Raw genomic sequence first — 26049 nt, 5'->3', positions numbered from 1 at the left:
GTGTGTGCTGTGTGTCGGTACGTGTGTGTCGACATGTATGAGGACGATGTTGGTGAGGAGGCGGAGCAATTGCCTGTAATGGTGATGTCACTCTCTAGGGAGTCGACACCGGAATGGATGGCTTATTTAGGGAATTACGTGATAATGTCAACACGCGGCAAGGTCGGTTGACGACATGAGACGGCCGACAAACAATTAGTACCGGTCCAGACGTCTCAAAAACACCGTCAGGGGTTTTAAAACGCCCGTTTACTTTAGTCGGTCGACACAGACACAGACAGGGACACTGAATCCAGTGTCAACGGTGAATAAACAAACGTATTCCTTATTAGGGCCACACGTTAAGGGCAATGAAGGAGGTGTTACATATTTCTGATACTACAAGTACCACAAAAGAGGGTATTATGTGGGATGTGAAAAAACTACCGTAGTTTTTCCTGAATCAGATAAATTAAATGAAGTGTGTGATGATGCGTGGGTTCCCCCCGATAGAAAATATGGGCGGTATACCCTTTCCCGCCAGAAGTTAGGGCGCGTTGGGAAACACCCTTTAGGGTGGATAAGGCGCTCACACGCTTATCAGAACAAGTGGCGGTACCGTCTATAGATAGGGCCGTCCTCAAGGAGCCAGCTGACAGGAGGCTGGAAAATATCATAAAAAGTATATACACACATACTGGTGTTATACTGCGACCAGCGATCGCCTCAGCCTGGATGTGCAGAGCTGGGGTGGCTTGGTCGGATTCCCTGACTAAAAATATTGATACCCTTGACAGGGACAGTATTTTATTGACTATAGAGCATTTAAAGGATGCATTTCTATATATGCGAGATGCACAGAGGGATATTTGCACTCTGGCATCAAGAGTAAGTGCGATGTCCATATCTGCCAGAAGATGTTTATGGACACGACAGTGGTCAGGTGATGCAGATTCCAAACGGCACAAAGGTGTATTGCCGTATAAAGGAAGAGGAGTTATTTGGGGTCGGTCCATCGGACCTGGTGGCCACGGCAACTGCTGGAAAATCCACCGTTTTTACCCTAAGTCACATCTCTGCAGAAAAAGACACCGTCTTTTCAGCTTCAGTCCTTTCGTCCCTATAAGAGTCATATCTGCCCAGGGATAGAGGAAAGGGAAGAAGACTGCAGCAGGCAGCCCATTCCCAGGAACAGAAGCGTTCCACCGCTTCTGACAAGCTCTCAGCATGACGCTGAGACCGTACAGGACCCCTGGATCCTACAAGTAGTATCCCAGGGGTACAGATTGGAATGTCGAGACGTTTCCCCTGCGCAGGCTCCTGAAGTCTGCTTTACCAAGGTCTCCCTCCGACAAGGAGGCAGTATGGGAAACAATTCACGAGCTGTATTTCCAGCAGGTGATAATTAAATTACCCCTCCTACAACAAGAAAAGGGGTATTATTCCACACTACATTGTGGTACTGAAGCCAGAAGGCTAGGTGAGACCTATTCTAAATCTAAAAAAATTTGAACACTTACAAAGGTTCGAATCAAGATGGAGTCACTCAGAGCAGTGATAACGAACCGGGAAGAAGGGGACTATATGGTGTCCCGAGACATCAGGGATGCTTACCTCCATGTCCCAAATTTGCCCTTATCACTAAGGGTACCTCAGGTTCGTGGTACAGAACTGTCACTATCAGTTTCAGACGCTGCCGTTTGGATTGTCCACGGCACCCCGGGTCTTTACCAAGGTAATGGCCGAAATGATGATTCTTCTTCGAAGAAAAGGCGTCTTAATTATCCCTTACTTGGACGATCTCCTGATAAGGGCAAAGTCCAGGGAACAGTTGGAGGTCGGAGTAGCACTATCTCGGATACTGTTACAACAGCAGGGGTGGATTTTAAATATTCCAAAATCGCAGCTGATCCCGACAACAAGTCTCCTGTGCTTAGGGATGATTCTGGACACAGTCCAGAAAAAGGTGTTTCTCCCGGAAGAGAAAGCCAGGGAGTTATCCGAGCTAGTCAGGAACCTCCTAAAATCAGTGCATCATTGCACAAGGGCCATGGTAAAAAAAATGGTGACTTCCTTCGAAGCAATTCCAGTCGGCAGATTTCATGCAAGAACTTTTCAGTGGGATCTGCTGGACAAATGGTCCGGATCGCATCTTCAGATGCATCAGCGGATAACCCTGTCTCCAAGGACAAGGGTGTCTCTCCTGTGGTGGTTACAGAGTGCTCATCTTCTAGAGGGCCGCAGATTCGGCATTCAGTTTTGGATGTTGGTGACCACGGAGGCCAGCCCGAGAGGCTGGGGAGCAGTCACACAAGGAAAAAATTTCCAGGGAGTGTGATCAAGTCTGGAGACTTTTCTCCACATAAATATAGCTAAGGGTAAATTTATAATGCTCTAAGCTTAGCAAGACCTCTGCTTCAAGGTCAGCCGGTATTGATCCAGTGGGATAAAACATCACGGCAGTCGCCCACGTAAATAGACAGGGCGGCACAAGAAGCAGGAGGGCAGTGGCAAAAACTGCAAGGACTTTTCGCTGGGCGGAAAATCATGTGATAGCACTGTCAGCAGTGTTTCATTCGGGGAATGGAAACTGGGAAGCAGACTTCCTCAGTAGGCACGACCTCCACCCGGCAGAGTGGGAACTTCATGGGGAAGTTTTCCACATGATTGTAAACCATTGGGAATTACCAAAGGTGGACATGATGGCGTCCCGTCTGAACAAAAAACGGGACAGGTATTGCGCCAGGTTAAGAGACCCTCAGGCAATAGCTGTGGACGTTCTGGTAACACCGTGGGTGTACCAGTCGGTGTATGTGTTCCATCCTCTGCTTTTCATACCTAAGGTACTGAGAATTATAAGACGTAGAGGAGTAAGAACTATACTCATGGCTCCGGATTGGCCAAGAAGGACTTGGTACCCGGAACTTCAAGAGATGCTCACAGAGGACTTATGGCCTCTGCCGCTAAGAAGGGACTTGTTTCAGCAAGTACCATGTCTGTTCCAAGACTTACCGCAGCCGCGTTTGACGGCATGGCGGTGGAACTCCGGATCCTAAGGGAAAAGGCATTCAGGAAGAGGTCATTCCTACCCTGGTCAAAGCCAGAAAGGAGGTGACCGCACAACATTATCACCACATGTGGCGAAAATATGTTGCGTGGTGTGAGGCCAGGAAGGCCCCACGAAGAAATTTCAACTCGGTCGATTCCTGCATTTCCTGCAAACAGGAGTGTCTATGGGCCTCAAATTGGGGTCCATTAAGGTTCAAATTTCGGCCCTGTCGATTTTTCTTCCAGAAAGAATTGGCTTCAGTTCCTGAAGTCCAGAAGTTTGTCAAGGGAGTATTGCATATACAACCCCCTTTTGTGCCTCCAGTGGCACTGTGGGATCTCAACGTAGTTCTGGGATTCCTCAAAACACATTGGTTTAAAACCAGTCAAATCTGTGGATTTGAAGCATCTCACATGAAAAGTGAACATGCTCTTGGACCTGGCCTGGACCAGGCGAGTGTCAAATTGGTGGTTTTTTTCTCAAAAAAGCCCATATCTGTTTGTCCATTCGGACAGGGCAGAGCTGCGGACTCGTCCCCAGTTCTCTCCCTAAGGTGGTGTCAGTGTTTCACCTGAACCAGCTTATTGTGGTGTCTTGCGCCTACTAGGGACTTGGAGGACTCCAAGTTGCTAGATGTGGTCAGGGCCCTGAAAATATAGGTTCCAGGATGGCTGGAGTCAGGAAAACTGACTTGCTGTTATCCTGTATGCACCCAACAAACTGGGTGCTCTTGCTTCTAAGCAGACTTTTGCTAGTTGGATGTGTAATACAATTCAGCTTGCACATTCTGTGGCAGGCCTGCCACAGCCAAAATATGTAAATGCCCATTCCACAAGGAAGGTGGGCTCATCGTGGGCGGCTGCCCGAGGGGTCTCGGCTTTACAACTTTGCCGAGCGGCTATTTAGTCAGGGGCAAACACGTTTGTAAAATCCTACAAATTTGATACCCTGGCTAAGGAGGACCTGGAGTTCTCTCATTCGGTGCTGCAGAGTCATCCGCACTCTCCCGCCCGTTTGGGAGCTTTGGTATAATCCCCATGGTCCTTTCAGGAACCCCAGCATCCACTAGGACGATAGAGAAAATAAGAATTTACTTACCGATAATTCTATTTCTCGGAGTCCGTAGTGGATGCTGGGCGCCCATCCCAAGTGCGGATTATCTGCATTACTTGTACATAGTTACAAAAATCGGGTTATTATTTGTTGTGAGCCATCTTTTCAGAGGCTCCGCTGTTATCATACTGTTAACTGGGTTCAGATCACAGGTTGTACAGTGTGATTGGTGTGGCTGGTATGAGTCTTACCCGGGATTCATAAATCCTTCCTTATTGTGTACGCTCGTCCGGGCACAGTATCCTAACTGAGGCTTGGAGGGGGGTCATAGGGGGAGGAGCCAGTGCACACCACCTGATCCTAAAGCTTTACTTTTTGTGCCCTGTCTCCTGCGGAGCCGCTATTCCCCATGGTCCTTTCAGGAACCCCAGCATCCACTACGGACTCCGAGAAATAGAATTATCGGTAAGTAAATTCTTATTTTTTTGGGACTGAACCAATATTCATGATAATGCAGCTAGTTGGATCACTGGGTTCAGTATGATTTACCGACAGACACAATACCGACGGTCATAATCCCGACAGCCATTGGCCTACAGTCAAAATACTGACATTCATTATACCGACATGTCAAAATACCGACATGAGTCTTTTTATGTTCAACACTGGTTAAGTGTATCGCATCCCCTCGCAGCTTCGGGCACGGTGCCTCACTGGTAAAGTATGAACAAGTCTGTTTTTTGTGCTAAAATTTATAAACGCCTGTCGGCATTTCAAATGTTGGTATTCTGGCTATGTCGGTATTTTTGAGCATGGCTGCATATTGAATGTCAGCGTTTTGACTGTGTCTGTATATTGACTGTCTGTCAATGGCTGTCGGGGATTATGACAGTCTGTATTGTGTCCCTCAGTAAATCAACTGCTGCCCCTATCACTAGGGCCAGCACTTTGTGTTTCATGGCTTTGTGGTCTCCTGTGGGATTGTGGACCTGAATATTGGTTCAGTCCACAATATGGCTGCAGCCGTTCCGTGCAATTGTAATGCTGAAAAGTCAAGTATAGGTCCAGGAGGTTACATTGCACGGGGACTGGTAGATGTTACCTGTGCAGTTATTATAGGAGCTACTGTCGCATGTGTCCTGTGTACCTGTCTGTTGTCAAGTCATGGGAGGACGGGGAGAACGCTAGAGTGATTCTGCCACCCATACAATCTGGATGACTCTCCCAGAATTATACAGTATATTTTAAACTGCATTTAATATAATACCCCAAGACACTTCTACCCACTGCCATTTGTTTATTCTCCTGTTACTCCTTCATACAGGTATCACCGTCCCTTCTGCCTTCTCTGCGGTCTACTACCTAGCCTTCGTGGGCCTCTGCACGTGGTGGGCATGCCACTTTCCCATCAGCTACGTGGGATTAAACACTCTCAGCGTAATGGTTGGCTTTTTTGCTGGCGGTCATGTGATCTGTCTGTATGGCTACCAAACACCCTATATTCAAAACCTCTTCCCACCAACGGAACTATGGGCAAGGTACGTGCCACACCGCATACAGTATGTTCTAATCTATGCAGATCTAGGGGGGAAACGGACTAAACTGCTGCTTTTCAAACCTGTGTGCGTTTTTGCCACAATATTTGAAAACTGCAATCATTTTAAATGCATATTCCACAGGTTTTTAATTTTAATATTTTATACCTATCATTGATCATTGATAGCATTAGATGTTTTTGCCTTCAACACAGAAGCTTGAATTATGTTATTTGCATTAGCAATCACATGGAATAGCTTTGGCACCCTCTGAATAGTGCATTGTGTCCCAATGAGGCACTGGGTAAATAAACTGTCAGAAGTACTTTTATTTAAAAAAAATAAAAGTAAATGAAATGCATTTTTATTGTATGTACAGAACACACTTCCAGTAAATAGGAGAATGTTTGTCACAGTAATAACTGTAAGTTTTAAATGACTCGTTACTCATTATGTGTTGAGTCTTTCGCAGTGTTCCCTGATAATTAAATAATTTGGAAAAGGCACGCCAGCATTAAACCTTTTCCTGCTTGACTGTGAATAATATATGGGAATGCGTACACTTGACATGGCCAGATTTTCTCCTTTTGAAGTAATTTTTATTAAACTTTTTTGCTATATATTTTTATTTATATATATTGAGTGAACAGTATTGTAGCTTTTACAGGCAAGCTTAACTTATTTAACATTACTGTCTTTTAGATTATGTACACAGCATAAATATATAGCAGTGCTGCAGTTGTTAAATGGTATTCGTTCCCTGCCTGGTGTAATTTCCTGTCTTGCTACGCTACAACAAACACACAAGTATGGACAATGGGCCTAATTCAAACCTGGACGCATCCAAGTGGTCTGCACACGCGCACCGGCCGTTGTGCACAACCTTACATATTGTGGCCGCATCCAGGAAGGGGGGGCGTCGTTGGGGGGACAGGGCCGGCTGCATGACGTCACACACAGCCGCTCCGATAAAAATGATCGCTGACTGCCTGACACGCTGCCAGGGGTCAACCTTAATTCTGATGGGTATGCAACAGGAGGTGGGCTCACACCTGCTGGGTGGTCTTGGCCTGTGCTGGGTGGCCCCCAACATGTGAAGAGATGAACGCAGATCTGGCTGCATATGCAGCAATCTACGTTAATCTCTGAATAACCCCCCCATGAGCTTTAACAAAAAGAGCGGGGAGATGTATCGAGACTCAAAGAGAGAGAAAATGTAAAAGTTATGGAAAGCAACTAAGCAGCTTGTGTCATTAATCTAGCACAGTCTTTAAAATGAAAGTTAGAATGTGATTGGTTGGTTGTTTTGGGAAAGTACTCCCCTTTACCTCTCTCCAAGGACTTGATACCTCTCTGAGAACTTTCACTGGTCATTGTGATACAATATGAATTCTGAAATTGTATATTATCTGATCTTCCACTAGATCTACTGAAATCTGATGTATATCAGTGGATATGTCATGAATGAATGTGTCTACTAATTATATATGCATACTTGCCAGGAAGTTGTGGGAGGCTCACAAATTTTGGGGGAAAACCCCGGAAGAGCAGGCGGATCTCCCACATCCTGCCTGCACCCTAGTGAAGTGGGAAGGATGGCGAGAATTCCGGCATTTGTGGGTCCGTGAGGTGGGGGTGGGGCTAAAATTCAGAAAATTGTCATTTTAGCCTCGTCCGCAAATAGTAGCGTTTTCACAAGGAGGGGGCGGGGCTTGATGCCGGTCCCGCCCCCAAAGTTTCCTGCAGCGTCTTCTCTCCGGGCTTCTCCTAGGGATGGACATCGGAAGCCCACCATTAAATAATGGCTTCCACCATCAAAACTTTTTGATGCGATGGTAACTGACCATTGCATCAAAAGAATTTACTAGAAACAAAATGAATGATTTGCGCATGCGCAACCCCCCCCCCCCTGTTTGCGCATGCACGAACCTCTGCAACATGCCCGCACATGCACAAAACCTCTGCAGCTAGCCGGACGGGGATGGGACTGGGGACGGGACCATTGGAGCACCATCAAATGTTTACCATTCGATGACTGCAAACATTGAATGGTAAAACAACTGCCATTGTAATAAAAACATTGATGGTTGCGAACCACTGCGATGTGATGTCCATTGCTAGCTTCTCCCAGAGAGGAGACATCAGAAGCAGGTTAGTATACATATGAGGATTATGCTCTTATTATGATATTATGCAAGTAAAATAAAGGGTGATATTAATGATGCAATCTTTTTAGTTAAACATTTGGGGCTTCATTCGGGGCAATGGTGCAAGTTACTGGCTTCTTTTTCCCCCTTTTCTCCCAAATCAGAATCTGCCCCTTGGTGCTAAAACAAGTGGTTGTCAAAACTACAAAATGATCCAAACTCGTATATCCACTGACTGATTAAACATCCTCAGTATCCCAATGTATCGCACAACTTTTCTTTTTATTCAAAAAACCATATTCTAAATAATCAAGCTTTTCCCAGATTCTATGGCTTAACGAACGAAAGCGGTAATTTACCACGCTAGGAAAATGAGCTGTACTTGAATAGCTCTGGGAGTTAAAGCCTGAGGCTACCACCCTTTTCCTGGAGCAGTAAATTGCCGCATCACATGGATCTGACCCTTAGCCTGGGTCTGTTCAGCTAACAGAAAAACTGTATTGCACATATAACAACATGTTACAGACATTGTAACACATCAAAGGACTCAGCACTAGTCCATTACACCTGAAAATGATGTTTCCACGAAAGCAATCTTTTTTCAGTATTGTAATGCACCAGAGCACTCAGAATTAGTTCATATCCTCCCGTTACACAATTGCTTGCACACCATTTTTTCATCTAGCAGATTTTGTATCAGAGAAACATATGTATTTCACTAGAAGCATTAATTAGCCATAAATGCACAGATTGTAATTCCATTCAGTTAAATCTAATTTGCAATAACAGGCAGCATCTATTCAAATAAACCGCACAGTAGCGCAAAGTCAGATTCCTTCTTGTTCAGCAGCTATTTCTACTTACCGCAGCCTCTCATCCCTTTGATCTGCAGTTTTGCATTAATAAACTTTCCGTTTACTTGATGTGGTGTCCCCTATGCAGAAGTCTGCTCATTTACTTCGTTAGTGGGGTTAGTGGAACGCGCACGCCGGTGTGGAAGTCGGAAGACTCATCCTGTCTGTGAAAGCTTTTGTTTGACAAATTGCAATTGAGTTCTGTATCTGTTACACAGACGAAACGCGTTGTAAGTACTATCGGGTAGGCTTCCTCCACAAGAGGGGCAGTTTAGTCAGCAGCCAACTAGCCTAGCAGTGCATCTTTTGGACATTTAATGGTAAAACACACTCAGATGAGGATACCCTTCAACCCCCTACCCCAGATAACCGTTATCCAAAGACTTGTCATTTCAATTGCCGGCAGTGTCTGCAATGTTCCATCCAATGGCAACAGGACACCAAATCACGCCCAGTTTTCCCCAATTTCACCCCCAAATCACATACTTTTGTTTGCAGCCCAAGGGTGCGTATGAAAATACACAGCCTTAGGCTTATGTAATGTGGCATATACCTGCTTGCAGTGGCGTATCAAGAGAGGAGGTTGTCCATGTGCAATCTCCATCTGGGCCCCCTCCTCTCTAGCTGGCAGAGCAATAGACTCTGGGCACTAGGAGACCCTAGCACTGTCCCTGAGTCATGTGGCATGCGCGGTGGCCATTTTCCTACTGTGCATGCCCGAAACACCAGTAAAATGGCCTCCGCGCCATGTTCTCAGTGGTTTCTGCAGCACTGCTGCTGCCAATGTGGGATTCCGTAGGATAAGTATTGGAAAAATGGGGACAGGGTGTGCTGTGTGGGCCCCCATGGACCCCGGGGGCCTGTGTTCACTGCACCCATTATAGATAAGTCAGTGCCCGCTCTAGATCGGGGACATTGCCCAGAACTGAATTGCCTCCATGGCCTACTCTGCAGTATAGTTCCATCAGTTTATCTGTCCTGTATATGAGCCTGAGGAACTTGGTGCATGGGCTTTGATAACGGCAGGACAGACGTTCAAGATGAGCAGCGATCCGGCCATCCACGTCCACCACAGGCAGAACACCAAACCTGTGTCCGTGACATGACGTTATCACCGTACACCTCGACCAGTTGGCGATGACTTTCAGCCGCTGATGCAGAAATTTGATCACACTACGCACCTCAATGTGTGATCATGGTTTCCAACAGCCCCGCCATCTTACACCTGATGTTAGAACAATATGACTGATATGAGGCGCAGTCTAATGGCCGTGAGGGGAACCTGCTCTGGCCTTGTGGGAAATTAGAATGAAATAGAGAACCTTACAAACGTGAGAGGTCTTCTTACCTTACTAATAGAACCTCCCTCGTAGCACAGCTCTTGCAAGCTCCAGTGTGTTCTAGAAGTTGGATAAAGCGCAGACCTTTAATAACTGCATTGGAAAGTGAGCTGCCAGCAGGCCTAGGCGTCCAAGAAATCACATTATTATATCACTACTCACGGCACTATCATCTACTTCTCCTTTCTCTTCGCATGTGTTGACATTGTGGTTTTCAGATGTCTTTCATCACATACTGTAGCCTTGAAGGATATGTTTGCCCATCATAACAAGAGATAATTATACTGTTGACTCATTGCTATCAGATAGGATTTCAGCAAATCTTTCCGTGAAAGCCAAATTCAGGAGATTTGAATAGGAGACCTTCAGTATGTTGACATCATGTTGACACTTGTCTTTCTGTATTATGTCATGTAAAGCTGTAAGGATGCATATTTAAAGAGACTGTAACCTAAAGGAATACATACATATACTGTATATATTTTTAAAACATACTTTTATTTTTATGGCTATTGAACAAAGACATTACCGTGTTCATACTCGCCCAACATGTCAAGTGGAAAAACAGGGAATGGTTTCTGTTATTTGTTGCCTGTTTTTCAGTGACGTGCGGTCAGGTGTCATAATACAAAGAAGCGAACTATAACTTATAATAGCATCATTGTATTATTCTAATCATTTTTATAGTCCTAGCTGTGTCATTCTAATGTTTTTAGGTGTGTAAATCTGACTGTGATACTAGGCCGTGCCTCCCCAGCCATTGGCCTCACCGCACATCACTGCTGTTCTAGTCCTAGCAGATGCTGGTAATGCCCCAATGGCCTCTCGCCTTGCCCTCAAGGATGTCTTACACGCCCCTTACACTAGTTGTTATATTGCAAGAAGATTATTGGACATACCTTAGATTGACCGGGCTCTGATTGGAGGAGCGAGTGGCATTCTGAACAGAGACAGAAACAATGACCGTCTAGTGAATGATAAACTCTGGTCGCAGTAAAACATACTAAGCTTGTTAAAAAGTTTGTTTATCTACATGTATCCATTTAACAAATACATCTAAAAGGGGAACTACACCAGTAGCTAATTTTTGTACTTTTTTTTTGGGGGGGGGGGAGCAATATAGTTGTTTGCGGCGTTCAGCGAGCTTAACAAATTTGTAGTTGTGAACTGTACTCCATTGGCCAAATCCATCCAGGTGTCAGTTTGCACCGTCTGAAACTGCACTCTACTCTCCTCTTCCCGCTGGGGCTGTTTTGAAACAAACCAAGTGGATGCCTCCCCTCCCCTAAGAACTTTCCATTGAGCTGAAGTTTTAAGTAGGAAGAGGAGTGTAATGTGGCACTGAGCCAACGGACCCATTACCCAAAGTGCCCTCATGTTCATGTACTGGAACCATCGCAGCCTTTGTCATGCAAATGATATTTAACCACAGCTTACCATACATGGCTACAAACACCATACTTCATTAAAACGTACTAGCATCCAGTGTACTGTCAACACAGGAGCCAAACGGGTGCATATCTGGATATCTGACCTAAACACAGGGACATTTAAAAGGAGAAAACACAAGATTTACAGTTAAATCGGGGCATTGGGTATACATTCTAGACTGTTAGGTGGCTGAGTGCTAGCGACAGGGTGTGTGTCATTAGCCACATATAGGGCAAGTGGCTGGATCACTTCTGGCATAAATAAACCTGAGAGTGACTGCGAAGCAATTTCTGGCTATAGCCCTCTACGTGCACTTACCAGCCAAACGAGATAAGGATTCTGAAGGCATACATCAGAACATAACTGGGCATTGCAGTCGCTTTAAGGACACCTACTGTGATATCAGGCCATTGGCACAGTACCAGCAGTCGGTATTGCAGTCTGTCCATGTGGTGGCTTTAGAAGAAGGTAGGTGGATATATAAAAATCACTGTAGAGACCTGTGGCCTAATTCAGAGTTGATAGCAGCAGCAAATTTGTTAGCAGTTTGTCAAAACCATATTGCACTGCAGGGGGGACAGATATAACATGTGCAGAGAGAGTTAGATTTGGGTGGGATGTGTTCAAACTGAAATCTAATTTGCAGTGTAAAAATAAAGCAGCCAGTATTTACCCTGCACAGAAACAATATAACCCACCCAAATCTAACGCTCCTCACATGTTATATCTGCCCCACCTGCAGTGCACATGGCTGGTAATTCCAAGTTGATCGCAGCAGGATTTTTGTTAGCAATTGGGCAAAACCATGTGCACTGCAGGGGAGACAGATATAACATGTGCAGAGAGCGTTAGATTTGGGTGGGGTGTGTTCAATCTGCAATCTAATTTGCAGTGTAAAAATAAAGCAGCCAGTATTTACCCTGCACAGAAATAAAATAACCCACCCAAATCTAACTCTTTCTGCACATGTTATATCTGCCTCCCCTGCAGTGCACATGGTTTTGCCCAATTGCTATAAAAAATCCTGCTGCGATCAACTTGGAATTACCCCCATGGTTTTGCCCAACTGCTAACAAATTTGCTGCTGCGATCCACTCTGAATTACCCCCCTAATTCATTAGTGAATGAGAGAGATACAATATTAGGGTTATAACCCCCCCCCCCCCCCCCCCCATCTTCCAACATTCTAAAACCAAAGAAGTCAACATTTTAACGCTAACTCTGTTTTCTCTAACGTCCTAGTGGATGCTGGGAACTCCGTAAGGACCATGGGGAATAGCGGGCTCCGAAGGAGGCTGGGCACTCTAGAAAGATTTATGACTACCTGGTGTGCACTGGCTCCTCCCACTATGACCCTCCTCCAAGCCTCAGTTAGATTTCGTGCCCGGCCGATTTAGTATAGATTTAGGTTTTTTATTTTCAGTGAGACCTGCTGGCAACAGGCTCACTGCAGCGAGGGACTAAGGGGAGAAGAAGCGAACTCGCCTGCTTGCAGCCGGATTGGGCTTCTTAGGCTACTGGACACCATTAGCTCCAGAGGGATCGACCGCAGGCCCAGTCCTTGGTGTTCGGTCCCGGAGCCGCGCCGCCGTCCCCCTTACAGAGCCAGAAGCAAGAAGAGGTCCGGAAAAACGGCGGCAGAAGACATCAGTCTTCACCAAGGTAAATTGCTCCTCATGCACACTTCACACTCCGGTCACTGAGGGTGCAGGGCGCTGGGGGGGGGGCGCCCTGAGCAGCAATAAAAACACCTTGGCTGGCAAAAATACCACAATATATAGCCCCAGAGGCTATATATGTGGTAAATACCCCTGCCAGAATCCAGGAAAAAGCGGGAGAATAGGCCGCGGAAAAGGGGCGGAGCTATCTCCCTCAGACACACTGGCGCCATTTCTCCTTCACAGATCCGCTGGAAGGAAGCTCCCTGGCTCTCCCCTGCAGTCTACACTTCAGAACAGGGTAAAAACAGAGAGGGGGGGCACTAAATTTAGGCGCAATATATATATATATAATATAAAAAGCAGCTATAGGGGACATAACTCAGTTAGTCCCTGCATTATATAGCGCTCTGGTGTGTGCTGGCATACTCTCACTCTGTCCCCCCAAAGGGCTTTTGTGGGTCCTGTCCTCATTCTGAGCATTCCTTGTGTGTGTGCGGTGTGTCGGTACGGCTGTGTCGACATGTTTGAGGATAATGATGTGGAGGCGGAGCAGATGCCTTTAGAAGGGATGTCACCCCCTGCGGGGCAGACACCTGAGTGGATGGGCTTATGGAAAGTAATGAGTGCACGTATAGACTCCTTCTATAAGAAAATTGACGACATGCCTAATGTGGGACAGCCGACTTCTCAGCTCGTGCCTGCCCAGGCGTCGCATGGGTCGTCAGGGGCTCTAAAACGCCCGCTACCACAAGCAGACCCAGATGTTGACACTGATACTGACACCAGTGTCGACGACGATGAGTCTAACCTAATGCCTACTAAGGCCATTCACTGCATGATTGAGGCAATGAAAGAGGTGTTACACATTTCTGATATAAGTACAGGTACCACTAAAAAGGGTATTATGTTTGGAGAGAAAAAACTACCCGTAGTTTTTCCCCCATCAGATGAATTAAATGAAGTGTGTGAAGAAGCGTGGGCTTTCCCTGATAAAAAATTGGTAATTCCTAAGAAGGTACTAATGGCGTTCCCTTTCCCGCCAGAGGATAGGTCACGTTGGGAAACACCCCCTAGAGTGGATAAAGCGCTCACACGTTTGTCTAAAAAGGTGGCACTACCGTCTCCGGATACGGCCGCCCTCAAGGAACCTGCTGATAGAAAGCAGGAGGCGATCCTGAAGTCTGTATACACACACAGGCATTATACTTAGGCCAGCTATTGCGTCAGCTTGGATGTGTAGTGCTGCCGCTGCGTGGTCAGATAAACTGTCAGAAAATATTGACACATTAGACAGAGACACGATCCTGTTAACCATAGACCATATAAAAGACTCAGTCTTATATATGAGAGATGCACAAAGGGAAATCTGCCGACTGGCATCTAAAGTAAGTGCATTGTCCATTTCTGCTAGGAGAGGCTTATGGACTCGCCAGTGGACAGGAGATGCAGATTCAAAAAAGCACATGGATGTGTTACCATATAAGGGTGAGGAATTATTTGGGGATGGTCTCTCGGACCTAGTTTCCACAGCAACGTCTGGGAAGTCAGCATTTTTACCCCATGTCCCCTCACAGCCTAAGAAGGCGCCGTTTTATCAGGTTCAGTCCTTTCGGACCCAGAAAAACAGGCGTGGAAAAGGCGGGTCCTTTCTGTCCAGAGGCAGAGGTAGGGGAAAAAGGCTGCAACAAACAGCAGGTTCCCAGGAGCAAAAGTCCTCCCCCGCTTCTTCTTCCAAGTCCGCCGCATGACGGTGGGGCTCCCCAGGCGGAGCCAGGTACGGTGGGGGGCCGCCTCAAGAATTTCAGCGATCAGTGGGCTCGCTCACAGGTGGATCCCTGGATCCTTCAAATAGTATCTCAGGGGTACAAACTGGAATTCGAGGCGTCTCCACCCCACCGGTTCCTAAAATCTGCCTTGCCGATTGCTCCCTCAGACAGGGAGGCGGTGCTAGCGGCAATTCACAAGCTGTATTCTCAGCAGGTGATAATCAAAGTACCCCTACTTCAACAAGGCCGGGGTTACTATTCCACACTATTTGTGGTACCGAAACCGGACGGTACGGTGAGACCCATTTTAAATTTGAAATCCTTGAACACATACATAAAAAAAATTCAAGTTCAAGATGGAATCGCTCAGGGCGGTTATTGCGAGCCTGGACGAGGGGGATTACATGGTATCCCTGGACATCAAGGATGCTTACTTGCATGTCCCCATTTACCATCCTCACCAGGAGTACCTCAGATTTGTGGTACAGGATTGCCATTACCAATTCCAGACGCTGCCGTTTGGACTGTCCACGGCACCGGGGGTATTTACCAAGGTTATGGCGGAAATGATGATACTCCTTCGAAAAAAGGGAGTTTTAATTATCCCGTACTTGGACGATCTCCTAATAAAAGCGAGGTCCAAGGAACAGTTGTTGGTGGGAGTAGCACTATCTCAGGAGGTGCTGCACCAGCACGGCTGGATTCTGAATATCCCAAAGTCACAGCTGGTTCCGACAACACGGCTACTGTTCCTGGGTATGATTCTGGATACAGTCCAGAAAAAAGTGTTTCTCCCGGAGGAAAAAGCCAGGGAGTTGTCATCTCTAGTCAGAGACCTCCTGAAACCAAAACAGGTATCAGTGCATCGCTGCACGCGGGTCCTGGGAAAGATGGTGGCTTCTTACGAAGCAATTCCCTTCGGCAGGTTCCATGCCAGAATCTTTCAGTGGGACCTGTTGGACCAGTGGTCCGGATCGCATCTTCAGATGCATCGCTTGATAACCCTGTCTCCAAGAACCAGGGTGTCGTTACTGTGGTGGCTGCAGAGTGCCCATCTTGTAGAGGGCCGCAGGTTCGGCATACAGGACTGGGTCCTGGTGACCACGGATGCCAGCCTTCGAGGCTGGGGGGCAGTCACACAGGGAAGAAACTTCCAAGGACTATGGTCGAGTCAGGAGACTTCCCTTCACATAAATATTCTGGAACTAAGGGCCATCTACAGTGCCCTAAGTCAAGCAAAATCCCTGCTCCTACACCAGCCGGTGCTGATCCAGTCAGACAACATCACGGCAGTCGCCCATGTAAATCGACAGGGCGGCACAAGAAGCAGGATGGCGATGGCGGAAGCCACAAGAATTCTCCGATGGGCGGAAAATCATGTACTAGCACTGTCAGCAGTGTTCATTCCGGGAGTGGACAACTGGGAAGCAGACTTCCTCAGCAGACACGACCTCCACCCGGGAGAGTGGGGACTTCATCCAGAAGTCTTCCAGATGCTGGTAAACCGTTGGGAAAAACCACAGGTGGACATGATGGCGTCCCGCCTCAACAAAAAGTTAAAAAGATATTGCGCCAGGTCAAGGGACCCTCAGGCGATAGCTGTGGACGCTCTAGTGACACCGTGGGTGTACCAGTCGGTTTATGTGTTCCCTCCTCTGCCTCTCATACCAAAGGTATTGAGAATAATAAGAAAGCGAGGAGTAAACACCATTCTCGTGGTTCCGGATTGGCCAAGACGAGCGTGGTACCCGGAACTTCAAGAGATGCTCTCAGAGGACCCGTGGCCTCTACCGCTCAGACAGGACCTGCTACAACAGGGGCCCTGTCTGTTCCAAGACTTACCGCGGCTGCGTTTGACGGCATGGCGGTTGAACACCGGATCCTAAAGGAAAAGGGTATTCCGGAAGTAGTCATTCCTACGCTTATTAAGGCCAGGAAAGATGTTACGGCAAAGCATTATCACCGCATATGGCGGAAATATGTTGCATGGTGCGAGGCCAAAAAGGCCCCAACAGAGGAATTTCAACTAGGTCGATTTCTGCATTTCCTGCAAGCAGGAGTGAATATGGGCCTAAAATTAGGCTCCATTAAAGTACAGATCTCGGCTCTGTCGATTTTCTTTCAAAAAGAACTAGCTTCAGTACCTGAAGTTCAGACATTTGTGAAAGGAGTGCTGCATATTCAGCCCCCATTTGTGCCTCCTGTGGCACCTTGGGATCTCAACGTGATGTTGAGTTTCTTAAAATCACATTGGTTTGAGCCACTAAAAACCGTGGATCTGAAATATCTCATGTGGAAAGTGGTTATGTTATTGGCCCTGGCTTCAGCCAGGCGAGTATCAGAATTGGCGGCTTTATCATGTAAAAGCCCTTATCTGATTTTCCATATGGATAGGGCAGAATTGAGGACTCGTCCCCAGTTTCTCCCTAAGGTGGTGTCAGCGTTTCACCTGAACCAGCCTATTGTGGTGCCTGCGGCTACTAAAGATTTGGAGGACTCCAAGTTGCTAGACGTTGTCAGGGCCCTGAAAATATGTTTCCAGGATGGCTGGAGTCAGAAAATCTGACTCGCTGTTTATCCTGTATGCACCCAACAAGCTGGGTGCTCCTGCTTCTAAGCAGTCTATTGCTCGCTGGATTTGTAGTACAATTCAGCTTGCACATTCTGTGGCAGGCATGCCACAGCCAAAATCTGTAAATGCCCATTCCACAAGGAAGGTGGGCTCATCTTGGGCGGCTGCCCGAGGGGTCTCGGCTTTACAACTTTGCCGAGCAGCTACTTGGTCAGGGGCAAACACATTTGCAAAATTCTACAAATTTGATACCCTGGCTGAGGAGGACCTGGAGTTCTCTCATTCGGTGCTACAGAGTAATCCGCACTCTCCCGCCCGTTTGGGAGCTTTGGTATAATCCCCATGGTCCTTACGGAGTTCCCAGCATCCACTAGGACGTTAGAGAAAATAAGAATTTCTCTAACGTCCTAGTGGATGCTGGGGACTCCGTCAGGACCATGGGGAATAGCGGCTCCGCAGGAGACAGGGCACAAAAAGTAAGCTTTTAGGATCACATGGTGTGTACTGGCTCCTCCCCCTATGACCCTCCTCCAAGCCTCAGTTAGGTTTTTGTGCCCGTCCGAGCAGGGTGCAATCTAGGTGGCTCTCATAAAGAGCTGCTTAGAAAAAGTTTTTTAGGTTTCTTATTTTCAGTGAGTCCTGCTGGCAACAGGCTCACTGCTACGAGGGACTTAGGGGAGAGAAGTGAACTCACCTGCGTGCAGGATGGATTTGCTTCTTAGGCTACTGGACACCATTAGCTCCAGAGGGATCGAACACAGGCCCAGCCATGGAGTCCGGTCCCGGAGCCGTGCCGCCGACCCCCCTTGCAGATGCCGAAGTTGAAGAGGTCCAGAGGTCCGGAAACAGGCGGCAGAAGACTTTCAGTCTTCATAAGGTAGCGCACAGCACTGCAGCTGTGCGCCATTGTTGTCGGCACACTTCACACCAGCGGTCACTGAGGGTGCAGGGCGCTGGGGGGGGCGCCCTGGGCAGCAATGTATAATACCTTTTTCTATGGCTAAAATACATCACATATAGCCCTTGAGGCTATATGGATGTATTTAACCCCTGCCATATATCGCAAACTCCGGGAGAAGAGCCAGCCGTTTTAGGGGGCGGGGCCTATTCTCCTCAGCACACAGCGCCATTTTCCTGCTCAGCTCCGCTGTGAGGAAGGCTCCCAGGACTCTCCCCTGCACTGCACTACAGAAACGGGGTAAAACAGAGAAGGGGGGCATATTTTGGCGATATTTTTATATATTAAGCGCATATAACAGAAACAACACCTTTTTAGGGTTGTTTATATACATTTTTATAGCGCTTTGGTGTGTGCTGGCAAACTCTCCCTCTGTCTCCCCAAAGGGCTAGTGGGGTCCTGTCTTCGATAAGAGCATTCCCTGTGTGTCTGCTGTGTGTCGGTACGTGTGTGTCGACATGTATGAGGACGATGTTGGTGTGGAGGCGGAGCAATTGCCGGTAATGGTGATGTCACCCCCTAGGGAGTCGACACCGGAATGGATGGCTTTAATTATGGAATTACGTGATAATGTTAGCACGCTGCAAAAGTCAGTTGACGACATGAGACGGCCGGAAAACCAGTTAGTACCTGTCCAGGCGTCTCAGGCACCGTCAGGGGCTGTAAAACGTCCCTTACCTCAGTCAGTCGACACAGGTACCGACACAGATGAATCTAGTGTCGACGGTGAAGAAATAAACGTATTTTCCAAAAATAGGGCCACACGTTATATGATCACGGCAATGAAGGAGGCTTTGCATATCTCTGATACTGCAGGTACCTCAAAGGGGGGTATTATGTGGGGTGTGAAAAAACTACCTGTAGCTTTTCCAGAATCAGAGGAATTGAATGACGTGTGTGATGAAGCGTGGGTTAACCCCGATAGAAAACTGCTAATTTCAAAGAAGTTATTGGCATTATACCCTTTCCCACCAGAGGTTAGGGCGCGCTGGGAAACACCCCCTAGGATGGATAAGGCGCTCACACGCTTATAAAAACAAGTGGCGTTACCGTCTCCTGATACGGCCGCCCTCAAGGATCCAGCTGATAGGAGGCTGGAAACTACCCTGAAGAGTATATACACACATACTGGTGTTATACTGCGACCAGCAATAGCCTCAGCCTGGATGTGCAGTGCTGGGGTGGTTTGGTTGGATTCCCTGACTGAAAATATTGATACCCTGGATAGGGACAGTATTTTATTGACTTTAGAGCAATTAAAGGATGCTTTTATTTATATGCGAGATGCTCAGAGGGATATTTGCACTCTGGCATCGAGAGTAAGTGCGATGTCCATATCTGCCAGAAGAAGTTTATGGACGCGACAGTGGTCAGGTGATGCGGATTCCAAACGGCATATGGAAGTATTGCCGTATAAAGGAGAGGAATTATTTGGGGTCGGTCTATCGGATCTGGTGGCCACGGCAACAGCCGGAAAATCCACTTTTTTACCTCAGGTCACCTCCCAACAGAAAAAGACACCGTCTTTTCAGCCGCAGTCCTTTCGTTCCTATAAGAACAAGCGGGCAAAAGGACAGTCATATTTGCCCAGAGGCAAAGGAAGGGGTAAGAGGTTGCAGCAAGCAACTACTTCCCACGAACAAAAGCCCTCCCCGGCTTCTACAAAGCCGTCAGCATGACGCTGGGGCTGTGCAAGCGGACTCAGGGGCGGTGGGGGGTCGACTAAAGATTTTCAGCACACAGTGGGCGCGCTCACAGGTGGACCCTTGGATCCTGCAGGTAGTATCTCAGGGTTACAAGTTGGAATTCGAAGAGTCTCCCCCTCGCCGGTTCCTAAAGTCTGCTTAACCAACGTCTCCCTCAGAAAGGGCGACGGTATTGGAAGCCATTCACAAGCTGTATTCTCAGCAGGTGATAGTCAAGGTACCCCTCCTACAACAGGGAAAGGGGTATTATTCCACACTATTTGTGGTACCGAAGCCGGACGGTTCGGTAAGACCTATTCTAAATCTGAAATCCTTGAACCTGTACATACAGAAATTCAAGTTCAAGATGGAGTCACTCAGAGCAGTGATAGCGAATTTGGAAGAAGGGGACTTCATGGTGTCCCTGGACATAAAAGATGCTTATCTGCATGTCCCAATTTACCCTTCACACCAAGGGTATCTCAGGTTCGTGATACAAAACTGTCATTATCAGTTTCAAACGCTGCCGTTTGGTTTGTCCACGGCACCTCGGGTCTTTACCAAGGTAATGGCCGAAATGATGGTTCTTCTACGAAGAAAAGGCGTATTAATTATCCCTTACTTGGACGATCTCCTGATAAGGGCAAGGTCCAGAGAACAGCTGGAAGTCGGAGTAGCACTAACCCAAGTAGTGCTTCAACAACACGGGTGGATTCTGAATCTTCCAAAAATCTCAATTGACCCCGACGACACGTCTGCTGTTCCTGGGAATGATTCTGGACACTGTTCAGAAAAAGGTGTTTCTCCCGGAGGAGAAAGCAAGGGAGTTATCCGAACTTGTCAGGAACCTCCTAAAACCAGGAAATGTGTCAGTACATCAATGCACAAGAGTCCTGGGAAAGATGGTGGCTTCTTACGAAGCAATTCCATTCGGCAGATTCCACGCACGAATATTTCAGTGGGATCTGCTGGACAAATGGTCCGGATCGCATCTGCACATGCATCAGCGGATAACACTGTCACCAAGAACAAGGGTGTCTCTTCTGTGGTGGTTGCAGAGTGCCCATCTGTTAGAGGGCCGCAGATTCGGCATACAGGACTGGGTCCTGGTGACTACGGATGCCAGCCTACGAGGCTGGGGAGCAGTCACACAGGGAAGAAACTTCCAGGGCGTGTGGTCAAACCTGGAGACGTCTCTTCACATAAATATACTGGAGCTAAGAGCGATTTACAATGCTCTAAGCCTGGCAAAACCGCTGCTTCAGGGTCAGCCGGTGTTGATCCAGTCGGACAACATCACGGCAGTCGCCCACGTAAACAGACAGGGCGGCACGAGAAGCAGAAGAGGAATGACAGAAGCTGCAAGGATTCTTCGCTGGGCGGAAAATCATGTCATAGCACTGTCAGCAGTGTTCATTCCGGGAGTGGACAACTGGGAAGCAGACTTCCTCAGCAGACACGACCTCCACCCGGGAGAGTGGGGACTTCATCCAGAAGTCTTCCACATGATTGTGAACCGTTGGGAAAAACCAAAGGTGGACATGATGGCGTCCCGCCTCAACAAGAAACTGGACAGATATTGCGCCAGGTCAAGAGACCCTCAGGCAATAGCTGTGGACGCTCTGGTAACACCGTGGGTGTACCAGTCCGTATATGTGTTTCCTCCTCTGCCTCTCATACCAAAGGTACTGAGAATTATACGGCTACGGGGAGTAAGAACAATACTCGTTGCTCCGGATTGGCCAAGAAGGACTTGGTACCCGGAACTTCAAGAGATGCTCACGGAAGAACCGTGGCCTCTACCGTTAAGAAGGGATCTGCTTCAGCAGGGACCTTGTATGTTCCAAGACTTACCGCGACTGCGTTTGACGGCATGGCGGTTGAACGCCGGATTCTAAAAGAAAAGGGCATTCCAGAGGAAGTTATTCCTACCTTGATTAAAGCCAGGAAGGAAGTGACCGCACAACATTATCACCGCATTTGGAGAAAATATGTTGCGTGGTGTGAGGCCAAGAAGGCCCCAACGGAGGAATTTCAATTGGGTCGATTCCTACATTTCCTGCAGGCAGGATTGTCTATGGGCCTCAAATTGGGGTCTATTAAGGTTCAAATTTCGGCCTTATCGATTTTCTTCCAGAAAGAATTGGCTTCAGTGCCTGAAGTACAAACTTTTGTCAAAGGTGTACTACATATACAGCCCCCGATTGTGCCTCCAGTGGCACCGTGGGATCTCAACGTAGTTTTGGAATTTCTCAAATCCCATTGGTTTGAGCCGCTCAAATCGGTAGATTTGAAGTATCTTACATGGAAAGTAACCATGCTACTGGCCCTGGCTTCAGCCAGGAGAGTATCAGAGTTGGCGGCTTTATCGTACAAAAGCCCATATCTGATTTTCCATTCGGACAGGGCAGAACTGCGGACGCGTCCTCAGTTTCTGCCTAAGGTGGTTTCGGCTTTTCACTTGAACCAGCCTATTGTGGTGCCTGCGGCTACTAGCGACTTGGAGGACTCCAAGTTACTGGACGTTGTCAGAGCATTGAAAATATATATTTCAAGGACGGCTGGAGTCAGAAAATCTGACTCACTGTTTATCCTGTATGCACCCAACAAGATGGGTGCTCCTGCGTCTAAGCAGACGATTGCTCGTTGGATCTGTAGCACAATCCAACTTGCACATTCTGTGGCAGGCCTGCCACAGCCTAAATCTGTAAATGCCCACTCCACAAGGAAGGTGGGCTCATCTTGGGCGGCTGCCCGAGGGGTCTCGGCATTACAACTTTGCCGAGCAGCTACGTGGTCAGGGGAGAACAAGTTTGTAAAATTTTACAAATTTGATACTCTGGCTAAGGAGGACCTGGAGTTCTCTCATTCGGTGCTGCAGAGTCATCCGCACTCTCCCGCCCGTTTGGGAGCTTTGGTATAATCCCCATGGTCCTGACGGAGTCCCCAGCATCCACTAGGACGTTAGAGAAAATAAGAATTTACTTACCGATAATTCTATTTCTCATAGTCCGTAGTGGATGCTGGGCGCCCATCCCAAGTGCGGATTGTCTGCAATACTTGTACATAGTTATTGTTACAAAAATCGGGTTATTGTTGTGAGCCATCTTTTCAGAGGCTTCTTCGTTGTTATCATACTGTTAACTGGGTTCAAATCACAAGTTGTACGGTATGATTGGTGTGGCTGGTATGAGTCTTACCCGGGATTCAAGATCCTTCCTTATTGTGTACGCTCGTCCGGGCACAGTACCTAACTGAGGCTTGGAGGAGGGTCATAGGGGGAGGAGCCAGTACACACCATGTGATCCTAAAAGCTTACTTTTTGTGCCCTGTCTCCTGCGGAGCCGCTATTCCCCATGGTCCTGACGGAGTCCCCAGCATCCACTACGGACTATGAGAAATAGAATTATCGGTAAGTAAATTCTTATTTTACTCACCGGTAATTCTATTTCTCGTAGTCCGTAGTGGATGCTGGGCGCCCATCCCAAGTGCGGATTGTCTGCAATACTTGTAAATGGTTATTGTTAACTAAAGGGTTATTGTTGAGCCATCTGTTGAGAGGCTCAGTTGTTTTCATACTGTCAAACTGGATATAGTATCACGAGTTGTACGGTGTGATTGGTGTGGCTGGTAAGAGTCTTACCCGGGATTCTAAATCCTTCCTTATTATGTCTGCTCGTCCGGGCACGGTGTCCTTACTGAGGCTTGGAGGAGGGTCATAGTGGGAGGAGCCAGTGCACACCAGGTAGTCATAAATCTTTCTAGAGTGCCCAGCCTCCTTCGGAGCCCGCTATTCCCCATGGTCCTTACGGAGTTCCCAGCATCCACTACGGACTACGAGAAATAGAATTACTGGTGAGAAAATTCTTATTTTTTTGTTTTTTAAACATTTTGCATCCATCTCATGTTTTTTATTTTTATTCTGTGTAACTGAAATGTGAAAATACTCGAAGTAGCCTAAGAAGCGATAAATTGGCCCTTTCGTGCAGTATGTTACACAAGTCTGTCCACAAAAATGCAGCAGTCAGTAGTCAGACAGCCCATTAGCGACACATTATAGTAATTGGGACATGCTGTCCCCGTGTAATAAGCGCACGTTGCTTGTAAAGCCTCTGGCGGGGAGAGGGATGCAGTCTGTTAGCCACTGTTTTTAGTTTTATTGATGATTACTTACAGAAGGTGCAGCAGCCTCAGAGTTGTATGGGTTCACCAGTGTGTTCTGCAGCTATTGAAATGATCTGTGTGCGGTTCCGCAGAATGCTAGGATAAGGCTGTTTGTGGAGTCATGCATATCCTTGGTTTAATTGTACAGCACAATAGCTCTATAAAGGGCAAAGCAAGCAGAAATACTACCACCGTGTACTCCTACTATAAGCCTTACACACTGTTTTACCTAATGCATTATTTATTTTTCTGCATTTTAGTGTCATCACTACTGATTTTAGGGGATAATTCTTAGGTGGACGCTAATTGCAAAATGATGTAAATGCTGCAGAAGGGGTCTTAATTAAACAGAAGCCAATTACAGGCTTCTCTATTCTGTTGCTGCGGCCCTTAGTAATAGTCTATTTTTCATTCACTACCTCTGTCATTATTCACATTTGTGGGATAACCAGCACAGCCCATTTACAGGGATGCGTATAGCAGCCCAGCAGTCGAATCGAGATGCCGGCAGCCATGTGACAGACGCCGTAATCCCGACACCATTCTGGATCCCTAACATAAGTATCCGGGTCACTGTTAGGATTAGGGCCTGGGGAGGTGGGGGTTCAGGGTTCGGCACTAGAGGGTGAGTTAACCTTAGCTATCACTAATGTATACATATAAGTATACGCTTCCTGTACGGTTTATGATTTATTTTAAGAAATGTAGGGTTTAAATAAGTTTCTTTACAGAACATATATCCACATAGTGCAGTATTTCTTTTGTATCCACATGACCTACTGAGAAGTCTGGCCGGATGCAGATATCTGATGAATTAAGATAGGGCTGTGTAACGATCAGAATCTAAATTCTACAGACACGCTTTAAATTAGCGTACTTAGCTACACATATATGTACACACAAAGATTTATGGTATATGAAATTGTACTAATATGCTATACTATTAGAGGCTTGTTTTATCTTCTCCCGTTATATAGGGGGCCACAAGCTTAGATGTTTTGATCAAAATATAAACTAAAGTCGAATTGTTCATTATGGTGGGTGCAGAGCCTCGGTGATCTTTATATAAACAATGTGGTCACATACACCCCAGATCCAGGAGTAGTGCGTGCAGTGGATCAGTGCCTTTTTTATTTCAGTCATTTTTAAGTACTTTTTATGTGATCGTAAACCCCAGTGTTGGATCATTTAATTCAACTCGTGCCAGCTGTTGTCCTTGGTGCTTTACAGCAGACCTGCTTGGTGACTGTCTCGCCTATAAAAGCCAATGTGCAGGTGAGCTCTAAAGGTGTGTACACACGGTGAGATCCTTACTATGCGGTTTCCCTTGATTTCCCCAGAGCCCAGAAGCACCAATTTCGACTATCTGTGCTTGAGATTTGGTCTATGTACGATTTTGACTAAGTGCCAATTTTGACTATACTTTGTACTAGATAGTACTCTAGATAGTCAAGATTGACTCGGCTGCACAGTCTATCTAGCCTTACGATACCGACCCCTTGGGAGCGCGCATCATGATCGATTCGGTATCGCAAGCTGCCTAACACCTTGAGATGTACACTAACTTTCCGTAAGATTTTTACTATATAGTCAAAATCTTACAGATTTATTTCACCGTGTGTATACACCTTAAACCAATTAGCATGTTTAATCCCAATGTGATGGCAATTGCCGTGTTTCTAATTCTGAGGGACAGAGTAGGAACTTGCAGAAACATGGGGTCCCTTGACGGAGGCTGCAAGTTTTAATGTGATCAATGTATGAACTGTGGGCCCAAATCAGGTTGGATTGCAAAACGCGACCCAACTGCAAAAATTGCTAAAAGGATGTAGGTGCATGCCCAGTGCCTGTCCTG

At 47.0% G+C, this 26049-nt stretch overlaps 1 protein-coding gene across 1 annotated transcript in view; it reads left to right on the top strand.

Moving 5' to 3' along the window:
- Positions 1-26049, top strand: part of PIEZO1 (piezo type mechanosensitive ion channel component 1 (Er blood group)) — a 277074-nt gene that overhangs the window by 187203 nt on the left and 63822 nt on the right. The window contains exon 7 of the mRNA XM_063944250.1: positions 5406-5619. Coding sequence (XP_063800320.1) covers positions 5406-5619 — 214 coding nt within the window. The remainder of the gene's footprint in view (positions 1-5405; positions 5620-26049) is intronic.

This window comes from Pseudophryne corroboree, chromosome 11, assembly GCF_028390025.1.
Source record: "Pseudophryne corroboree isolate aPseCor3 chromosome 11, aPseCor3.hap2, whole genome shotgun sequence".
NCBI classification, from domain to species: domain Eukaryota; kingdom Metazoa; phylum Chordata; class Amphibia; order Anura; family Myobatrachidae; genus Pseudophryne; species Pseudophryne corroboree.
This window is presented reverse-complemented; position numbering and strand designations above follow the sequence as displayed.